Source organism: Cynocephalus volans, chromosome 15 (genome assembly GCF_027409185.1).
Source record: "Cynocephalus volans isolate mCynVol1 chromosome 15, mCynVol1.pri, whole genome shotgun sequence".
Classification (NCBI taxonomy): domain Eukaryota; kingdom Metazoa; phylum Chordata; class Mammalia; order Dermoptera; family Cynocephalidae; genus Cynocephalus; species Cynocephalus volans.
In genome coordinates this window covers 45465214-45483673 of record NC_084474.1, presented here as the reverse complement: position 1 = coordinate 45483673, position 18460 = coordinate 45465214, and the positions used below count along the sequence as shown (strand labels likewise).

At 33.7% G+C, this 18460-nt stretch overlaps 1 protein-coding gene across 2 annotated transcripts in view; it reads left to right on the top strand.

Moving 5' to 3' along the window:
- NBN (nibrin) overlaps window positions 1-18460 on the top strand; it is a 40839-nt gene that overhangs the window by 11932 nt on the left and 10447 nt on the right. For both annotated transcript variants that reach the window (XM_063079220.1, XM_063079221.1), the window contains 6 exons: window positions 1486-1603; window positions 2188-2381; window positions 4568-4665; window positions 10390-10519; window positions 12303-12569; window positions 14783-15215. In XM_063079220.1, the coding sequence (XP_062935290.1) occupies window positions 1486-1603; window positions 2188-2381; window positions 4568-4665; window positions 10390-10519; window positions 12303-12569; window positions 14783-15215 (1240 nt within the window). The remainder of the gene's footprint in view (window positions 1-1485; window positions 1604-2187; window positions 2382-4567; window positions 4666-10389; window positions 10520-12302; window positions 12570-14782; window positions 15216-18460) is intronic.

Below are 18460 nucleotides of genomic sequence, written 5' to 3'. Positions count from 1 at the left end.
GAATGTCTACTAATTTCCCAGCACTCTTCTCATTATAGATTTTATTTTAATTAACAGAAAAAGTTTTTACTTTTCTCTGTGTACTTTTTAAAGTAAAATAAGTAGAATTTAAAGTCAGTTATTTAGAAAAACCAGAATTAACATAGCAGCCTGTACCATATCCTATCAACGTAAGTCTGCTCTTGCCAGTAGCTAACCCACTCATTTGAGATTGTAGGTACTAGAGATCATTACTTTAGATTGGGTTAGAGCATCCATTGCAGCAGATTTAAAACACGTGCATTTGGATTTTTAATCAGTTATCAAAATTTTAAAAATTAATATGACTTTTCAATCATGATTCAGCTTTACTTTATGAAGTATGTATGTTGCCAAGGAGAAATCTAGGAGGGAAAATGTAAGGAAATTAGTTCTAAAGTGGTGGATGGTAACTCATGATTATAGTATTTTTCACTACTTTGGATGTTGCTCTCTGCAGAGGTTAACTCTTGATTGTTTAGTGACTGTCTAGGTTTTGAATTTCTCCCTTCCTACATTGTCCCGTTACCCATCACCAGGATGGATTAGTAATTTTTATTAGGAGGTAGAGAGACAAGCTGAAAGTCTGGCCAGATATGAACAGCTGTAGCAAAAGATTTGATTACACAGGAAGTTGAAACTATGAACTGATGAGAATCTTAAGAGTTAATCTGTTGATTTTTCTTCTCTGTTTTCTTCTCTTCCCTCATTTCCGTGGACAACTAAGATGTTCTTATAGCATTATATTAAAGAACTAAAAAATTGTGTTCTTTAATTTCGCTTTGGAAATTTTATTTACATTGACAAAATAATGTAAGTTTTTAGATTTCCTGAACTTCTCCAAAGAGTCCTGTAGCAAAACACTATAGTAGTGTTCATGAAACTGGAACATGAGCATTGTGAGTATAATGAGCTTTCTGAAATAGTGGGTTCCACGTCAGTGGATTCAACCAACTGCAGATCAAAAATATTTGGGAAAAAAACATATCTGTACTGAATATGTATAACATTTTTCTTGTCATCATTCCCTATGCCATTTTGTATCAGAGACATGAAAATCTGATACTGAGGGATGACTGTACGTATTGGCTCCCAAGAAAACACAAGATAGTAATAGAATTTGCTTTATGGGCGATGTCTCTCTTCAAAATTTTGTAATTCACATAACTTGTTTGATTCATATATGTTTAATATGTATCTTGTTATGATTGTCTATGTTGGATTATCTTGAGAAAATAAAGACAAATTCTGCTATTCTATATGACACTTGTCACCATATTTCTAGAAAAGGCATTTACATGCTTTTTGTCATTTTGTCCTAGAAAAAACTCTTACTGTAAAAAAAAATTGCTGTGATGGTATTAGAGGAGTTAAGTCTTTCTAGAATCAGATAGTCAACCTATTTACAAATTTAATAGTAAACATAGAGTAGTTTATAATTAGAATATTCTTTAATTATTTTTACAGTTTTTACCCATCTATTGATGAACCAGCTATTGGAAGTAAAAATATTGATCTGTCAGGACGACAGGAAAGAAGACAAATCTTCAAAGGGAAAACATTTGTATTTTTAAATTCCAGACAGGTAATGTTATAAGCTAAATTTTCCTAAAGAAAACATTATAAACTAGGATATATTATTACTCTTATCAATAATTGTTAATACATTTCATTTTTAGATTTTATATAGAAGTATAAAGTAGAATGAAAATCTGCCCAGGCACCAGAACCTGCCTAGTGATCATGTATATGATTACAATATTCTTAATATCTGTTAATTGGCCTTTTAATCAACTTTATATAAATATGTAAATAGGGAGGACAGAAAACTAGCTCAAAGTCTTAACCTGTTCATTTAGTAAATATCTGTTAAATGTCTTCTGTGTGTTGAAATGGGGGTTCCAAGAGTTCATGTAGCAGTGGAAAAATCATGCAGGTAAGCCCACAGTTAGAGTACTGTGTAGTAAATGTTGTGAAGTGCAGACAGTGTATGGATTCAAGGGCTGCAGAGTTACCTGCTGAACTAGGGATTTTCTCAAAATGGAAGTTCAAGTTGCCCTGTCAGGAATTTGAATCTAATCCAATTCAAATTAGATTATATAAAAATGTACTCAAGAAATTAGTAATGGTTATTAAATTACTTTTTAAATTTTTCTTTTTTTTTTTAAGCATAAGAAATTAAGTTCAGCAATTGTTTTGGGGGGTGGAGAAGCTCGACTGTTAACAGAAGAAAATGAAGAAGGAGATAGTTTATTTTCAGCTCCTGGAACTTGTGTTGTTGATACAGGAACAACAAATTCACAGATCTTAATTCCTGACTCTCAGAAAAAATGGATTTATTCAATTATGGATATGCTCCAAAGGTACAAAATTACTCTTTATTCATTAAAAAAAATGTAAATAGATTTTATATGTAGCTTTTTTGTTATTGTATTTCACTTAACCGTGTAAAAGTATCTACAAGAATTATACAGGTTTTTCAACCTTTCCTTTAACAGTGCTTTTTATATTTTGTTAAAGAATCTTTTTCCTGTTCATACATCAAAAAGATATTCATTTATATTTTTTTACGAATATTTTACTTATATTTTGATATTTTGTTTTTGAAATTTGTTTTTAATCTGTCTGGAATTGATTCTGTTTTATACCAAAGTTTTGTACATGCATGGCTATGTTTTTGGCTTTATTCTATTGCGTTGATCAATCTATCTTTGTATCAATACCACAATCAGTACATTGTCTTAATTACTACAACTTCAATTAAGTTGTTAGTTGGTAGGATAAGTCTCTTTCTGCTCTTCTTCAGAAACATCTTGGCTATTCTTGGCCCTTTATTTTTCCATATACATTTAGAATCATCTTTTCAAAAACTTGATTGGGCTTTTGATTAGGAATTTCATTAGATTCACAGATCAACATGAGGATAATTAACTATTTATATAATTTTAATCATTTTTGTCCATCAGTGTGACATCTCCCATTTATTTAGGTCTTTTAAAATTTTAGTATAATATTTTGTTTTCTGTATAGGAATCTTGAATATCCTTTATTAGATTTATTCTTTGGTAGTATGTATTCTCTGACACTGTTATAAGTGAATAATAGTTTCTCTTTAATTACATTTTCTAATTATATACTATGATGTATATAAATGCACATGACATTTAGATATTCATCTCATATCCAGCTATCTTGCTAGACTACCCTTTTATTTCTAATAATTTGCCTATGGTCTTTTTTGAATAAATTGTATCATCTATAAATAATAATGTTTCTATCCTTCTTTCTAATCCTTATGCCTCTGATAACCTCTCTTTTTTCTTTCTTTCTTTGTTTTGTATCAAGTGGAACATTCAGAGCAATGTTTGATAGAAGTGGTGATAGTAGCCACATTTATTTCACTATTTACTTTAAAAGAAATGCTTTCAGTGTTTCCCCATTTAGGGTGATGTAATAGCTATATAGCATTATTATTAAATATGTATTAAAAATGTTTTTATTTTATGTAGCTAATCTTTATAACTAACTTACATAGTATGATATACAGTTTCAAAAAATATTAGTAGGGTAATAAAATAACAGTTTTGAATTGCCTGATTATAGGTAGGTATATGTGATCACTCAATTATAATGTTTTTTAAAATCTCATTTTTTTTTAGTGTAATACTGTGCATATATAATTGAATCCTATTTAAGTAAACCCAATACACACAAAAAACACATGCTAAGAATTTGATGGATAAAACAACTTTAAACATCTTTACAATGCGTGTTAAAAAGCACTTTGTAGCTCTTTGTTAAAATTTGAGGTGTAGTTTCTATATAGCATTATTGTTAAATTATCTTAAATTGTCTTTGTTTTATAAAATCAGTCGTATTACACAATAACAAAAAATATGTTTACCATAAGATTCCCCTAATAAGATTCCTAAATACATGTAAATTTGGTAAAATTATTTGATTTACTAAACTTAAAGTTATAATATGTTTACAGGTATAGCTTATGTATAGTTCTTTGTAATTCTCTCCCCTTGCCCCACTCTTCTTTTTCTCTTTTAAGTTTTATCATACATATTTTAGATAGTAATCATACATTTGCTTATATATGAAAGTCTTTTATTGTTTCATCTGGTTATTACGTTTTTCTTTTTATTCTGAAAATTATAGAATTTTAGAAATAGAACAATCTGTATCCTTTACTCTAGCCCCTTGTTTTACAGATGAAGTTAACTGAGTTACTAAAAGGTGCTGGACTTGCCTAATGTAACATTGTCCCAGTGAGTAAACTAGTACCCTGTGTATTTGAAGTTCTGTCTATACCATAAAATTAGGATATCTCTGGTAGAAAGAAGAAAGGGTTGATTCAGCTTGGCATTGTCTTAATAAAAGTTATTTTAACCTCTTTTGCTCAGCTCATTGGAAAACTTATTTTACTATATGGAATGATATGTTGCCTGATTCTAGAATTGTATTAAAGCCAGTTGAGATCTTTAACTAAAAAGTTGTTGTTTTAATATATTATCATACTCAGACTATTTTATTCTATTAGGCAGGGTCTTAGACCTATTCCTGAAGCAGAAATTGGATTGGCAGTTATTTTCATGACTACGGAGAATTACTGTGATCCTCGGGGCCAGCCCAGTACAGGTAATTAAAGTATTATTTTATTGATTCTTTAGCAACTTTATTATGTAAATTGGTGATAGGCTGTGTACATACTACTCTTATACTTGCTGGGGTGAGCATATTCACCATCTTTCGAAACTCATCTATTTATATATTCATTCATTTATTCATTCAGTAAACATTTGTGGTTGCCATGTACTGGGCACTGTTCTAGGTGTTGAAGGTACAGTGGTGAATAAAGTTAACAAGATTCCCATTATTGTAAACCTTATATTCTAAAGATGAGGATTCAGACAGTAAACAAGCAAACACACACACACATATGACAGGTTCAGGTAAGGCCAAGTAGAAAGAGGAAGGTAAAACAAGGTGATGATATAGTGTCTGGGAGTGTGCTATTTTATATAGGTGGTCAGGGAAGGTCTCATTGACGATATGACATTTGAGACTCATGCATCCTGAATGATGAGAAAAGGCAGAGTATGAGGATCTGGGTGGCATAGAATTACAGGTAGAAGGAGCAGGTCATGCTGGTGTTTGTATGGAGAATGTATTCTAGGGGTTCAAAATGGAATTGGGGATACGAGTAGAAAGCTATTGTGGAGGTCCACGTTAGAAAGAGCCTGGAGCCTTGGACCAGCATGGTACTAGTGGAGATGCAGAAAAATGAACAGATTCAGAATATATTTTGGAACTAGACCCAGCAGAACTTGCCAGTGGAGGAATTAGAAACGATTCCTAGTTTTCTGGCATAACTAACTAGTGGATGGTGGTGTCATTCACTGAAATGAAAAATGTGTATTTTAGTTATCTCATTGTTGACTGTTACAAAAGCCAGTTCTCAGAGTCAGTCACTGTTTCTCCTTTATTAAAACACATTCCTGTAGTTTTTTGAAATAAGCTGATATTGCCATCGTAAAGATGTTTTTTTAATTTTTATCTTCTTTTTTATCTTAGAGATTTTTAAAATTCATTTTCTACAGTGTCCTCTTCTTTGCTTAGTTATCAGAGCATCCATTCTGTATTCCTGTGTACATTTATTGGCTTCCTGGCTTTTTTCTATAGTTATTTCATCAGCAATTATTGGACTTTGACTAAAAGAGACAAGTTAGAGAACAATACTACCTCATTGTCCTCTCCAGGGGGTATCATTCACATTGTAGACCATTGACTAGCACCTGTGGAGTTGGGCAGTGTATCACTTGAGTTCTTGCAACCTTGGTTTAAACAGGTAAGGAATGTGCTAAGCTAGATTTTGGAAGGAGTGAGCCATTAGGGCCTAATAACCAGGAATTGATTACATATGTAGATCATTAGTAGTAATGATTAGTAATAATAACTGCTGTCTCTTGAGTGTGCAGAGACTAGAGCTAGCACTTTACATACATCATCAAACATTAATTTGCAAAACAATCCTTTTAAAGTAGAGGAAATCATCTGCATTTTATAGATGAGGAAACTGACAGAGAGGTTAAAAAATTAGCCAGAAGACATATAACAAGAACTTGATTTAAATTGACTCTTTAGTCAAAGCTGTTATGACATTATTACACTGTGGTACAGATGGCTTATATTTTGATGTGTGAAGTTTTGAGAAATGATGGTGTAGGGAGACTGGGAGCAGATGCAAAAGGATAGACATCTGATAAAAATTTTTGACAGGGTAGTATTTTATTATTTGGGTAAGAATGCTTATTTACCTGCTATTATTTTAGATAAAGGTATCTTTAACCTCTCACACTGAGTGTACTTGGTATGTTTGTGTTTGTACATAGGTAACCTTCAAATACACACACTTTTAAGTGCTTGTGAAGTTTCAAATATGTCCAAATAATTTATTTTGTTGAAATTGTGATATGAATATTGTTGCAACATTTATGACTAACAAAATTCATCCTTAGAGTAAGAAGCTAGAGACCAACTCTTCAGCATCTTACTGAAAGAGCTACTTTAATATGGACACATAAAGAGCCATATTCTTGGAGAAGCTACTCCTTCCCTGTCCAATAGATATCCCTTCAATCTTTAGAAACAGAGTGTGCTGTAGATATTTTGTTGAAAGTGGATTTCTGTTCTTTTACAGGGGAAAAAAAAAAGACAGTATCAGTAGTTTCAGACTTTAATAACAACAAACATAGAAAAACAGAGTTGCTGGATCTAAGTCAGTAGCTCCCCTTATCCCAACCCTTATTTGGGGTAACTATCCTTTGTTTCTCTGTTTAGAAAACTGATTCTCAACTAGATATATGAGTCAGAAACATTTTTTAATGTAAAAATTAATATTCTTTGTAATTCAGAATATTCTGGAATGTGGCCTAGGCATCTGGGTTTTTTGTTTTGTTTCATTTGATTTTAAGCTCATCTTTTTCATACAAACCCCAAAACCCACTGGGTCACAATGTCTTGGGAAGGACTGAACTAGAGACAAGTCTTTTATACAAGCATAAATGGAGGAGGCACCAAGATTGCAAACTTTGGTCATATTTTATTCCTCATTTTCCATTTTATCACTAAGACCTGGAATTCTTCCTCTGCAGCTTCTGCTCAAGAGGTCTGCTACCATCCCTTCTCACAGCCACTGTCATATTTGAACCCTCCACATCTTTCCTCCTGGGGGCTGTTGTAATTGCCCTCAGTAATGGTCTGCCCTCCAAACTCATCTTTACAATTAATATTTTCTTTGCCACTGGAATCACCTTCCCTTTTCTTAAAAACTTACTAACTCTCATTATCTACAGAATAAATCCTCAAGCCCTTGACTTCAGGGCCCTCAACAATTTAGCTGCAGCCTATCTCCCATCCTCTTCTTTTTTTATATGCCTCTCTACAGTATACATGTACCATATTTTTTATAGTTCCCACACTTCCTGACCTTGATCATTATGTTCCCTGTTCCTAGAATGCCAGTACTGCTCATGAAAATCTCAATCATTCCACAGATGCTTACCTACTTCATGAAGCTTTTCTAAGTTGTTTTCTCTTCCATAATTCTCGTCCAAGTCAGAATTAATGATTCTGTTTTCTGTGCTCCAGTAACTTTTTTTTGCATTCCAGCTATTGTTTCTTCCTACTTTGAGATGTTACCAGTTGTTTCTATGCCTCTTTCAGACACTAGATTGGTTGTAAGCTCTTAAATTAATTTTGGATCCCTTGACAGCAGAAGCACAATAGTTGTTTGTAGTAGGTATCAGTATTTTCTTAGTTGAACTAAGTTATTGGTACACAAGATTATCTTTCCCAGTATGGAGCAACAAAATATTATCATCCACTGTTGGAATTGTATTCATGGCTGAAAGGGCCTTAGAAATCATCTAATCTTTCTATTCAAAGATAAGAGATACCAAGGCTGAGAAAAATTAAGGTTTCATAACTACTGCATGGCCAACCCAATCCTAAAATTTGGTTTTCCGACTATCAAACTAGTACTTTTTCTCATGTATTATTTCTTATAGAAACAAGGTCATGAGGATGAATTATACATTATAATTAGTAGTATTACTTCTTGCACATTCACAGGTAGGTTTATGTGGGTTCCAAGTCATGGACCTCTGACTTACAAACAATTTTATAACAAAACTAGTTTGGGGGGAACACAGTGAATGCATCTATCTACCTATTCTTCTATTCCTTCCTTTCTTTCCTCTATTTTTATATTCATTAATTTATTTATTCAACAAATATTTACTGAACATTTGTTATATTCCTAACAAAGAGGTGAGTAGATCAGATCAAATCACTGCCCTTATGGTATTTTTAGCAAGGAGAACATTGTAAATAAGCTTATTGTTAATAACAAAACACACACACACAAAAGAAAATAATTTTATTGTCAACAAACACCAGTTATTCTGAGTCATTAGATTAGATTTTTTTTTTTTTTTTTGTGACCGGTAAGGGGATCGCAACCCTTGGCTTGGTGACACCCGCACCGCGCTCAGCCAGTGAGCGCACCAGCCATCCCTATTTAGGATCCGAACCTGTGGCCTTGGAGCTCCAAGCGCCGCTGCGCCCCCAGCGCCGCACTCTCCCGAGTGAGCCACAGGGTCGTCCCTAGGTTAGATTTATAAATGTTTTTCTTTTAGTGATTATATAAACATCTATAATTTTTATTTTTTGTAAATTTCTGTGCAAGCTAAAATGAATTCTAGAAATACGTGTCTTTAAGGAAATGCCAATGAGCTTCCAAAGTGGTCATGTAGGGAAAGTGGCAGAAGTCATTCAAATATCTGAATTTAGAATCTGTAATAAACATTTATTAAGCACATCCTATATCACAAGGACCCAACACAGTGATAATTTAACTTAGATATTTAGTAAATGCCAACTTTTAAAATTTTCAGTTAACAATCTAATCTATGAACTAATTTATATCTCCTGTATACCACATATTGCTCTAAGCACTGGTGATACAAGGGTACTTCAAAAAGTTCATGGAAAAATAGGATTGAAAGATACTATGAATTTTTCCAGGAACTTTGTTAAGAACCCTCATATAGAAATGAGCAAGATAATAATCCCTGTTCTTAAGGAGATTCCAGTCTGATAAGGGAAAGTAACAGGTAAACAAGCAGAGTGATGGTGATGGTAATGGTAACAGCTAACATTGGCATAGTGCTTACAGTGTATTAAACATTTTTGTAAGTGCTATTCCTGTATCATTTTTATTTTGCGCTCAAAACAACTTTGCAAAGAAGGCATTATTATTCTCATTTAATAGATGAGGAAACTAAGGCCTAGAGAAGTTAAATAACTTACCTCAGGTCACACAGCTAGTGATAAGTGAATTGTTTATATACACAGGGTGGTTTGGGAGCAGAAATGCGGAGAACCTAATTCAATGTGGGAGTTTCAGAAAACAGGTATCCCAGAAGAGCGGAGCTTGACCTAAGTTGGTATTCTAGTAAATAAACGATGAAGCAATCATTATGGTTTTCTAGATTAGCCAAAAAATTTATGTCTGGAATAATTTTACATGTCCTCATTTCAACTAATGTATTCCTTCTAAGAATAAAAGTCACATTGATTCTGATTTGTATAGGTGGCAGATTAGGTATACTTTCTGTGGGGAATAAGTTTAATGTTTTGGTCTTCTGATATAAAACATAATTTGAATTAGAATTTAAATGTATTTTATCCTTACTTAAGTTGATAATACAGTCATCTGTTCATATCTGTGGGTTCTGCATCCATGGATTTAACCAACCATTGGTGGAAAATATTCAGGAAAAAAAAAATTCCACAAAGTTCCAAAAAGCAAAACTTGGATTTGCTGTGTGCTAAGTACTATGTTGAATCCACGTGAGTGAAGTGATGTGTTGGCATTGTGTGAGGTATTTTAAGTAATCTAGAGATTGATTTAAAGTTTATGCAAGAATGTGTGTAGGTCATATGCAAATACTATGCTATTTTATATTAGAGAATTGAACATAGCCATGGATTTTCGTGTCCTTGGGGGATCCTGGAACCAATCTCCCACAGATACCAAGGGACAACTGTGCTTCACCACAAAGGGTTTGATGTAGTTTTAAAAATGATTTGGTTTACATAGGCCCATCATAGATGCCAACAGGCGGCTTGTAGAATATTTCATTAAGTGTTTGTGGGCTCCACTGACTGAAGACAATGGTGTGCTATATTACCTAGTTAATCCCCTCAGCGTGGCACAGTCTAACCGTTTCAAGTGACCAGATGTCTATCTTGTGTCTAGTAGTTGTGATTCTTTCTTTTCACTTGTGTGATTTACAGGATTAAAGACAAGAACTCCAGGGACAAGCCTCTCACAAGGCTTGTCAGTCAATGAAAAACTAATGCCAAGTGCCCGAGTGAATACTACAACATATGTACCTGACACAGAATCAGAGCAAGCAGATAATTGGTAAAACTTCTTTGTTAACAAATTATTGTTATTATTCTGTCAATAAATTAATAGTATATTCAAGAAGTAAAGTCAGTGCCTTTATCAGGTCATCTTTTGGGAGATGAAACGTGGGAGAGTGGGATGCAGGAAAAATGATATTTTAGGACAGGGGTCAGGGAATTTTTTGTAAAGGACCGGAGAGTAAATATTTTTGACTTCGTGGGTGATTGTTTTCGGTCATAGCTACCCAGCTCTGCCATGGTAGCATGAAAGCAACCATAGAGAACATATAATTGAATGACTGTGGCTGTTTCCCAATAAAACTTTATTTGCAAAAATGAGTGGCAAGCAGATTTGGCCTACTGGCCATAGTTTGCCAAGTTCTGTCGTAGGATAGTTTTTTTCATTCCTTGTAAATGAACATGGAAGACTAAAAAGAATTATACTATGTCATTTGTGACTGGTGAAATAAGTTTGAAATAAATGTATTTGTATTGTAGATGTTGCCTGTATTTGAATATTATTTATAATTTTGGAGATATTTTATTTGTATCCACCTAGCTATCTAAATATTGTTACCCTCTGTATCTGTATATTCCACATCCATGGATTCAACCAACAGCAGATCAAAAATATTTGGAAAAAATTTGTATCTGTACTGGACATGTACATGCTTTTTTTCCCTTGTCTTTATTCCCTAAACAATACAGAATAACAACACTTTACACAGCATTTACATTGTATTAGGTATTTTAAGTAATTTTGAGATGATTTAAAGTATATGAGAAAATGCGTATAGGTTATATGTAAATACTGTGCAATTTTATATCAGGGACTTGAGCATCCGTGAATTTTGGTATCCACGGGAGTCCTGAAACCAGTCCCCTACGGATACTGAGGGGCGACTATAGTTAATATGTTCATAAAGATATTTTTTCACTGGTTCTTTATTTGAAGAGGTTTTCATTTGTTTGTTTAATGGAAGAGGTTATCACTCTTGTATCCTATGATATTTTTCAATTGATACAGTATATTTTATTTTAAATATTCCATAATGAAGTGTTCATATTGAGATATATATGATATCACTATATTAGACCATATTTTAATTTTAAACCCATGTCTTATTTTGAGGCCAGATTTAACTTTTTAAAGAGAAGTTGTTAATGTTTTAGAATTCGCTTGAACAATAGCTTTACCTCTTGTATTTTGTGAAAGAAGAATAGCAAAGTAAGTGTCTGTTCAACCATGCGTTGTAAAATTCTATGTGTACGTATTTAAAATATTTTTCTGATAGTTTAGACTTCTTTTCTATTCTAGAGACTGCCATCCTGCTGGAATAATAACCATATCGTTTCATCCAAAGTGATCTTAATACCCTATGTAGGTGATACTGGAATGATAGAAGATTATTCTGATTTTTCATTTTTTATTATAGCACTTTTACATGGAAGTAGTTTGAAAAATTTAAAACAAAAATTACCTAGGATTATCAACTAGCTTGATTTATAATATGATACTAGGTTTATATTCCATGTGTGTTTGGCAGTTGATTGTAGGAGAGCATGCCTGACAGTATGTGCTATAGGAGTTGAAGAAGAGTAAGGTATCATCGTTCAAGGGGCCTAGATGACAAAGGAGCTATTTTCTTGGGACGGCAAAATAGATTCACTGCATTATTGTGTAAAGATAATTATCTTCTAAAGTTATATTACATTAGAACTATTTAAAGATCTTTGTTTCCAGATAAAAGCTACTGTAAACTTGATTGTTTACCTTGCATTCTTTTCCTTTGCTGCAGTGAACAGCCAAAAGAAATCAAAATCTCCAGAATGGAACAGAAATTCAGAATGCTTTCACAAGAAACATCCACTATAAAGGAACCCCCCAAAACAAGCTCTAAAAATAATAATAATACAGTGTCAAATACTCTGGTTAGAGTGAAAATCCCAGACTACCAGCTTTCACCAACTAAATTCCCAGGTGTAAATAAAAGTGGAGATCGGGCTTCTCAGCCGCAGCAGACCAACTCCATCAAAAACTACTTTCAGCCATCTACCAAAAAAAGGTATGTTTTTACTAACTCCTCCCTGTGTCTCTGAAAAAAAATAGTGCTTTTTATATTGTCATAGAATGGTATTGTCTTTATTTCTTTATTCTGTTTTGCTTAAGTATGCTTCTATTGAAAGTTGTGGCCCTTTGACCTCATTCCCTCTCAGAAATCTCCTAATCTTGTTCTTCACTAAGGTCATTAGACAGATTCTCTTTAATATTTCTTCTTTAATACCTTAGTTTATCTGTTGTTTTATTTGCTGCTGTTCTCTTACAGAAGAACTTACCTACATCTGAGTTCCAAAATCAACTCTCTGCCTGTTTCCCTTGATCAGCCCTCCACTCCGTCTAGGACCTTGCTCTATAAATTATTTTCTCATTTTCCACTGTCTTTAATATCTTCTAGATCCTTTCTTCTATTTTCAAAAGCTCAGTCTCACATTTATTTTTGAAAACCTTTACTTTTGAAACCTTGACCTGGTTTCTTCCTCTAGCTACTGTCTTTCATCTTTCATAGTCACTGTTAAACTCCTCAAAAAAGATTGTTGTTATTTCTCCCATTTCTGTATGAACCATCTCTTAACCAGCAGTATTTAATCTTGAAATGACATCTTTGAAATTAACCATTGACAAAATTGCCAGTTTTGGTGGTCTTTTGGTAACATTCAACTGTTGAATCTTTTCATTTGGTCTCCTCTCAGTTTTTGTGGCAGTGATCTATCCTGGTTCTTTTGCCTCTCTGACATTCCCCTTTGAGGACTTCTTTCCTTCTGTTGCTCGTTATATTGTTTATGTTCTACCTTCAGAGTTTTGTGACTTTATTACAGATAATCAATATATTTGGCCCTAACTTTTCCTTTAAACTTCACTTCTACTTTTCCACACAGATTTCCTGTTGCTGTCCCAAATATTAGACCTAAAACCTTTTATATTCACTCACCAAATGTGTTTTCTTTTAGTGGTTTACCTTGTTATAATCTTTGACTCTTGCTCTTTTGCCTCCTCAAACCAATTTTGTTGATTCTTACTTTCAGTATCTTATCAATCCCATCCTTTTCATCTGTTTTCTATTGCCAGCTCTCTGGTTCAAACTCTGACCACTTAAATTATTACATAAACCTTTAGTATCAGTACCAACATTAAATTAGTGTTAATAAAACATCAGCTTGACTGTCCCAGTTCAACATGAATTCAGTAAACTCCTAGAGAGCAGAGATCTAAATCTTTGTGTACTGTATGGGCCTTGTATTAGTCCGTTTCTGTTATACCAAGATACACAGAACTGGGCAGTTTATAAAGAAAACAGGATTTATTTCTTACAGTTTTCTGAGGCTGGGAAGTCCAAAGTCCATCTGGTGGTGGTGACAGGGACCCAGGGATCTCACATTGCAAAATGGTAGAAGCAGAGAGAACAGAGAGGGAGACTCTCCTCTCTCTTCTTATAAAGCCCTCAGAACCACACCCCTGACCACCATTTTTAACCTATTCACTACGGCATGGTCCTACAATGTAATCACCTCTTCAAGGCTCCACATTTCAATTACCATAATAGGATTTCCCACCCTCTTAACAATCACAGTGGGGACCAGGTTTCTAATACATAAAACTTGGGGGACACAATTCAAGCTTCAGTGAGTTTCGGGGGGTTGTAATTCAGTCCACTGCAGGCCTTAATACAGTTTGCATAAATAAAGTGTTCAGTACTTACTGAGTGAATGATATAGTATTGTATAGAAAACTCTTAGTGGTATATTCATGTAGCATTTGCAGTATACAATTGCTGCCATTTTCTAGATTAGTCACTGTGGTTTATTATCTTGAATCCAACTCTCATTAACCCATCAAGTTATATTCCTAGGGTAATTTTTCCCTGCCCACAAGTTCTCTACATTATAAAGTAAGCTGCTGTCCCCTTGCAACAAGTCTTTTGTATATTTTTCTACTTTTTCCTCTACATAGATTTATAAACTAATGCCACTTCAGCCAAGAAGATAGAGATCTCCATATTGCTTTAAGCCACAGGGTCCATCATTCCTCTCAAAACAGTAGAACGTATATGAATTGTGTATCGCTTCCAGAAGTCTATTTATTGATTTCCAGTTAAATTGTTAATAAAATCAGGAGTACTTTGTGAATTAAATGGAAGGAGCAGTGAATGTTGCCAAACTAAAAAATTACTTAGCTGTGTTTATTTTCTGGTTTTGTTTTCTTCTCTTTTTTAAATCCAAGGGAAAGGGATGAAGAAAATCAAGAAATGTCTTCATCCAAATCAGCAAGAATAGAAATGTCTTGTTTTCTTTTTGAACAAACGCAACCTGCTACAACCTCAATACAGAAAAATAAGGAGCAACATCTATCTCAGAATGTGCCTGTGGACAAAAAATCAGATAACTTATTTATAAATATAGATTTAAAATCCAATTCTGCCAGTAAATCTCTTTCTACAGAAAATCTAAGATCAGAAAAAAGAAAAGAAATTGATGATTTGTCCATAGATGATGAAGTATTGGAACAGTTATTTAAGAACACAAAACCAGAGTTAAAAATTGAAACGAAAGTTCAAAAAGAAGAGGAAGATGTCAATATTAGAAAAAGGCCAAGGATAGATAGTGAAACAGATGACACTTTTAATGATGAAGCATTATCAGAAAATAAAGTATCTGTAAGTAACATTTTTAATGAGTATTGCAAATAGAAACTTAGAATCTAAAAAAAATTACTTTAGATTTTGTATTGATGATGTGAGGATCCATTATGTCGACTTGAGGAAAAAAGAAATTAATGTCTTAACACCCAGTATTAAGTATAAGAATTTGTTGGGCAATAAGGTAAATTTTAAAAATACAGTAATTCTTCAACAGTATAAAATAAATGACAATAAATAAAACTGTTACACATGGTTGTTTTAATAGATTTCCAGATTAGGCTGTAGTATCAAAGAAATTTGGCCATGACGGTAAGTATAGGAGATGCTTTAATAGAATATACAAGCACATTAAAATGAAAAAAGTTAGTAAAACAAAGTACTAAATACATTTTTAGGGTAAAATTTGTATAACATCACTAGGAATTTTTATTTTCATCTTGGTCTTTAATGTCCAATTTTTTTTTCATGAATGTTGATAATTTGTCTTACCCACTTTGATCTAAGAAAACCCTTCATATTATTTACTATTTTATATATTAGTAAGTTGACCTATTATCTGTAGACTGGTTAGCTCATTAGATGAGAGCACAGACCTGATGAAATCAAAATTTAATATTCTTATCTCCCACATGGGTCCTTTAGCTCCACTTCATTCATGGCTGTGATCATCCCTTCCTATAGGGATGATCCTTACAGCTACAGGATAAGGACCGGAATGAATGAAAGGATAAGGATTAAATAATTAGAAGTTACAGTTCATTCAATGAAAATTGAGAACCTGGTATGTATCAAGCATTATGTAAATCTATAACTACTACTGAAAAACAAAGTGTATGTCCTATTTGTCCTATATTGGCATCTTCATACAGGGAATCCTCATTATTTATTAGTACTTCATTTTGTTTGTTTTTTGTTTTTGTTAGTACTTCTCGTGAGTGAATTCTAAGTGGCTCACCCTTCTGTGAGCCAGCTGCATCAGTTACCTGGTGAGCTTTTTTAAAATGTGGATTTCCAGGCCAAAGCCCCAGAGATCCTGACTTGGTACGGATGGTTCTCAGCTTACAATGGAGTTACCTCCTGATAAACCCACTGTAAGCTGAAAATATTGCAAGTCGAAAACACACTTTCGACTTAAATTATATTTTCTTTTTTTTTTTTTTTTGGTCTTTTTTGTGACCGGTACTCAGCCAGTGAGTGCACCAGCCATTCCTATGTAGGATCCGAACCCGCGGCGGGAGCGTCGCCACACTCCCAGCGCCGCACTCTCCCGAGTGCGCCACAGGCTCAGCCCCTTAAATTATATTTTCAACTTTACAATAGGCTTATCAGCTCGTAACCCCATCATAAGTTCGTGAGTGTATTCAATGCATATCAGATTCACACCATTGTAATGTCAGAAAATTATAGGTCAGATCATCATATCTCAAACCATCATAAGATGGAGACCATCTGTACATTCTATTTTCTTCCCAGAAAGTTTCCTCATTGTATTAGTTAAGAATTCTTTGATGTTTTAAAAAAATTCTAAAATCCGTGACTTAAATAAGATAGGGTTTTTGGGGTTTTTTTCTATAAAAGAAACCGAGAAGTTGACAATCAAAGCTGCTTTCCATGGTATTAATTTCCTAGACATCTGTCTTTCTACTTTATGGTGGCAGTACCTCCAGCCATCAAGTCTACTTTCTAGGGAAGAAGAACAAGGTGGGGAGGAGACAGGGTAAAGGGCTTTCCAGCTGAGTTCCTCCCCTGCTTTCTAGGGGGCATTCTCAGAAACCCAGCTTAACTTTTGCTAATATAATTAGTAATATAATTTAGTTATGGTCTGCTCCAGTCTCCATCCCTCACCCTCAATCTAGAAGAGAGTCTGGGAAATGTTTTCACCTTGGCATGTTGCTGTTCCTCACAAAGTTAGAGTTGTGTTAGTAAGAAGAAAGAGAGGATAGGTATTGAGAACTGATTCCATTTTTCAGCAAGAGTGGGAACTTCAGAGACACAGGGTCCTTTATTACTAAGGATTTTAAGATCGGCTGTCATTTTACAGAAGAATTAATTGAACCAAGTGGTTTAAATATCCTGTAAGTCACTTCGGTAGAGGAAAGCTAGGAAAGTTAGTTCAGTGTGGTATTTGGTGAAATCCAAGTCGTGATTTGCTAAGTTTAATGAATTTACATCTCTTTATAAAGCTATGTTTATTCTGCTTGCATTATGAATTTACATTGTCACTTTAGCTTCAGACTCTTCCATAATTTGTGTTCAAGTTACTTAATATCATAAGTGTTTAGTCTTTAGAAAGTTAGGCACTATTAATATTATATTATTTTGGCCACACTTTTGGGAACGTGTTTCTCTTGTGGTACCCTTTTCTCCCGTATTTATAATTTTCTCTGATACATTCTTATTTTCTTTCTCTAGTTTTCTTGTCCTATTGCATACTTTAATCCTTTTTTTTCCTTTTTTCTTAATAGCCTTTTTTTGCTTTTCTTTAATTCTGTCCCACATTAGTTCACTGCTCACAGTGGCCACAGTTCTGTCTGGAAATGATTGTGTTTTTAGTTAAGCATTTGACAAAATTCAACATCCCTTCATGATAAAGACTCTCAGCAAATTAGGTATAGAAGGAAGTATCTCAACACAATAAAAACCATATACAACAAACCCACTGCCAATATCATCCTGAAGAACGGGAACAGGACAAGGACGCCCACTCTCACCACTATTTAACATAGTATTGGAAGTACTAACCACAGTAATCAGGCAAGAGACGGAAATAAAGGACATCTAGAATGGAAAAGACAAAGTCAGACTGGCCCTGTTTGCAGATGACATGATCCTATATACAGAAAAACCTAAAGACTCTACTAAACTCTTAGAGCTGATAAACAGTTTCAGTAAAGTTGCGGGATATAAAAATCAACACACAGAAATCAGTAGTGTTTTTATTTTGAATAATTCAAATCAACTGTTAACGCAGTTAGGTAGCCATTTTTTATTCATTTGTTATCATTATTTCCCTGTATTTTTTTCACTTATTGATTGATTTTTGGCATCTGGCTGTGGGGATCCGAACCCTTAACCTTGGTGTTACTCCTCTATTTTTAAATATTCTTTAAGTATATAGTTTATATGAGCTTAGATTGCTTCTGATTCTTTGCTCATATACTGCAGTATCTCTTTCTACATATATTTTTATTTTTATCATGTAATTTCTTTAGGAAAGATATTTGAAAGTCAGGTGGCTGGGTCAGCATGAATATCTGAAG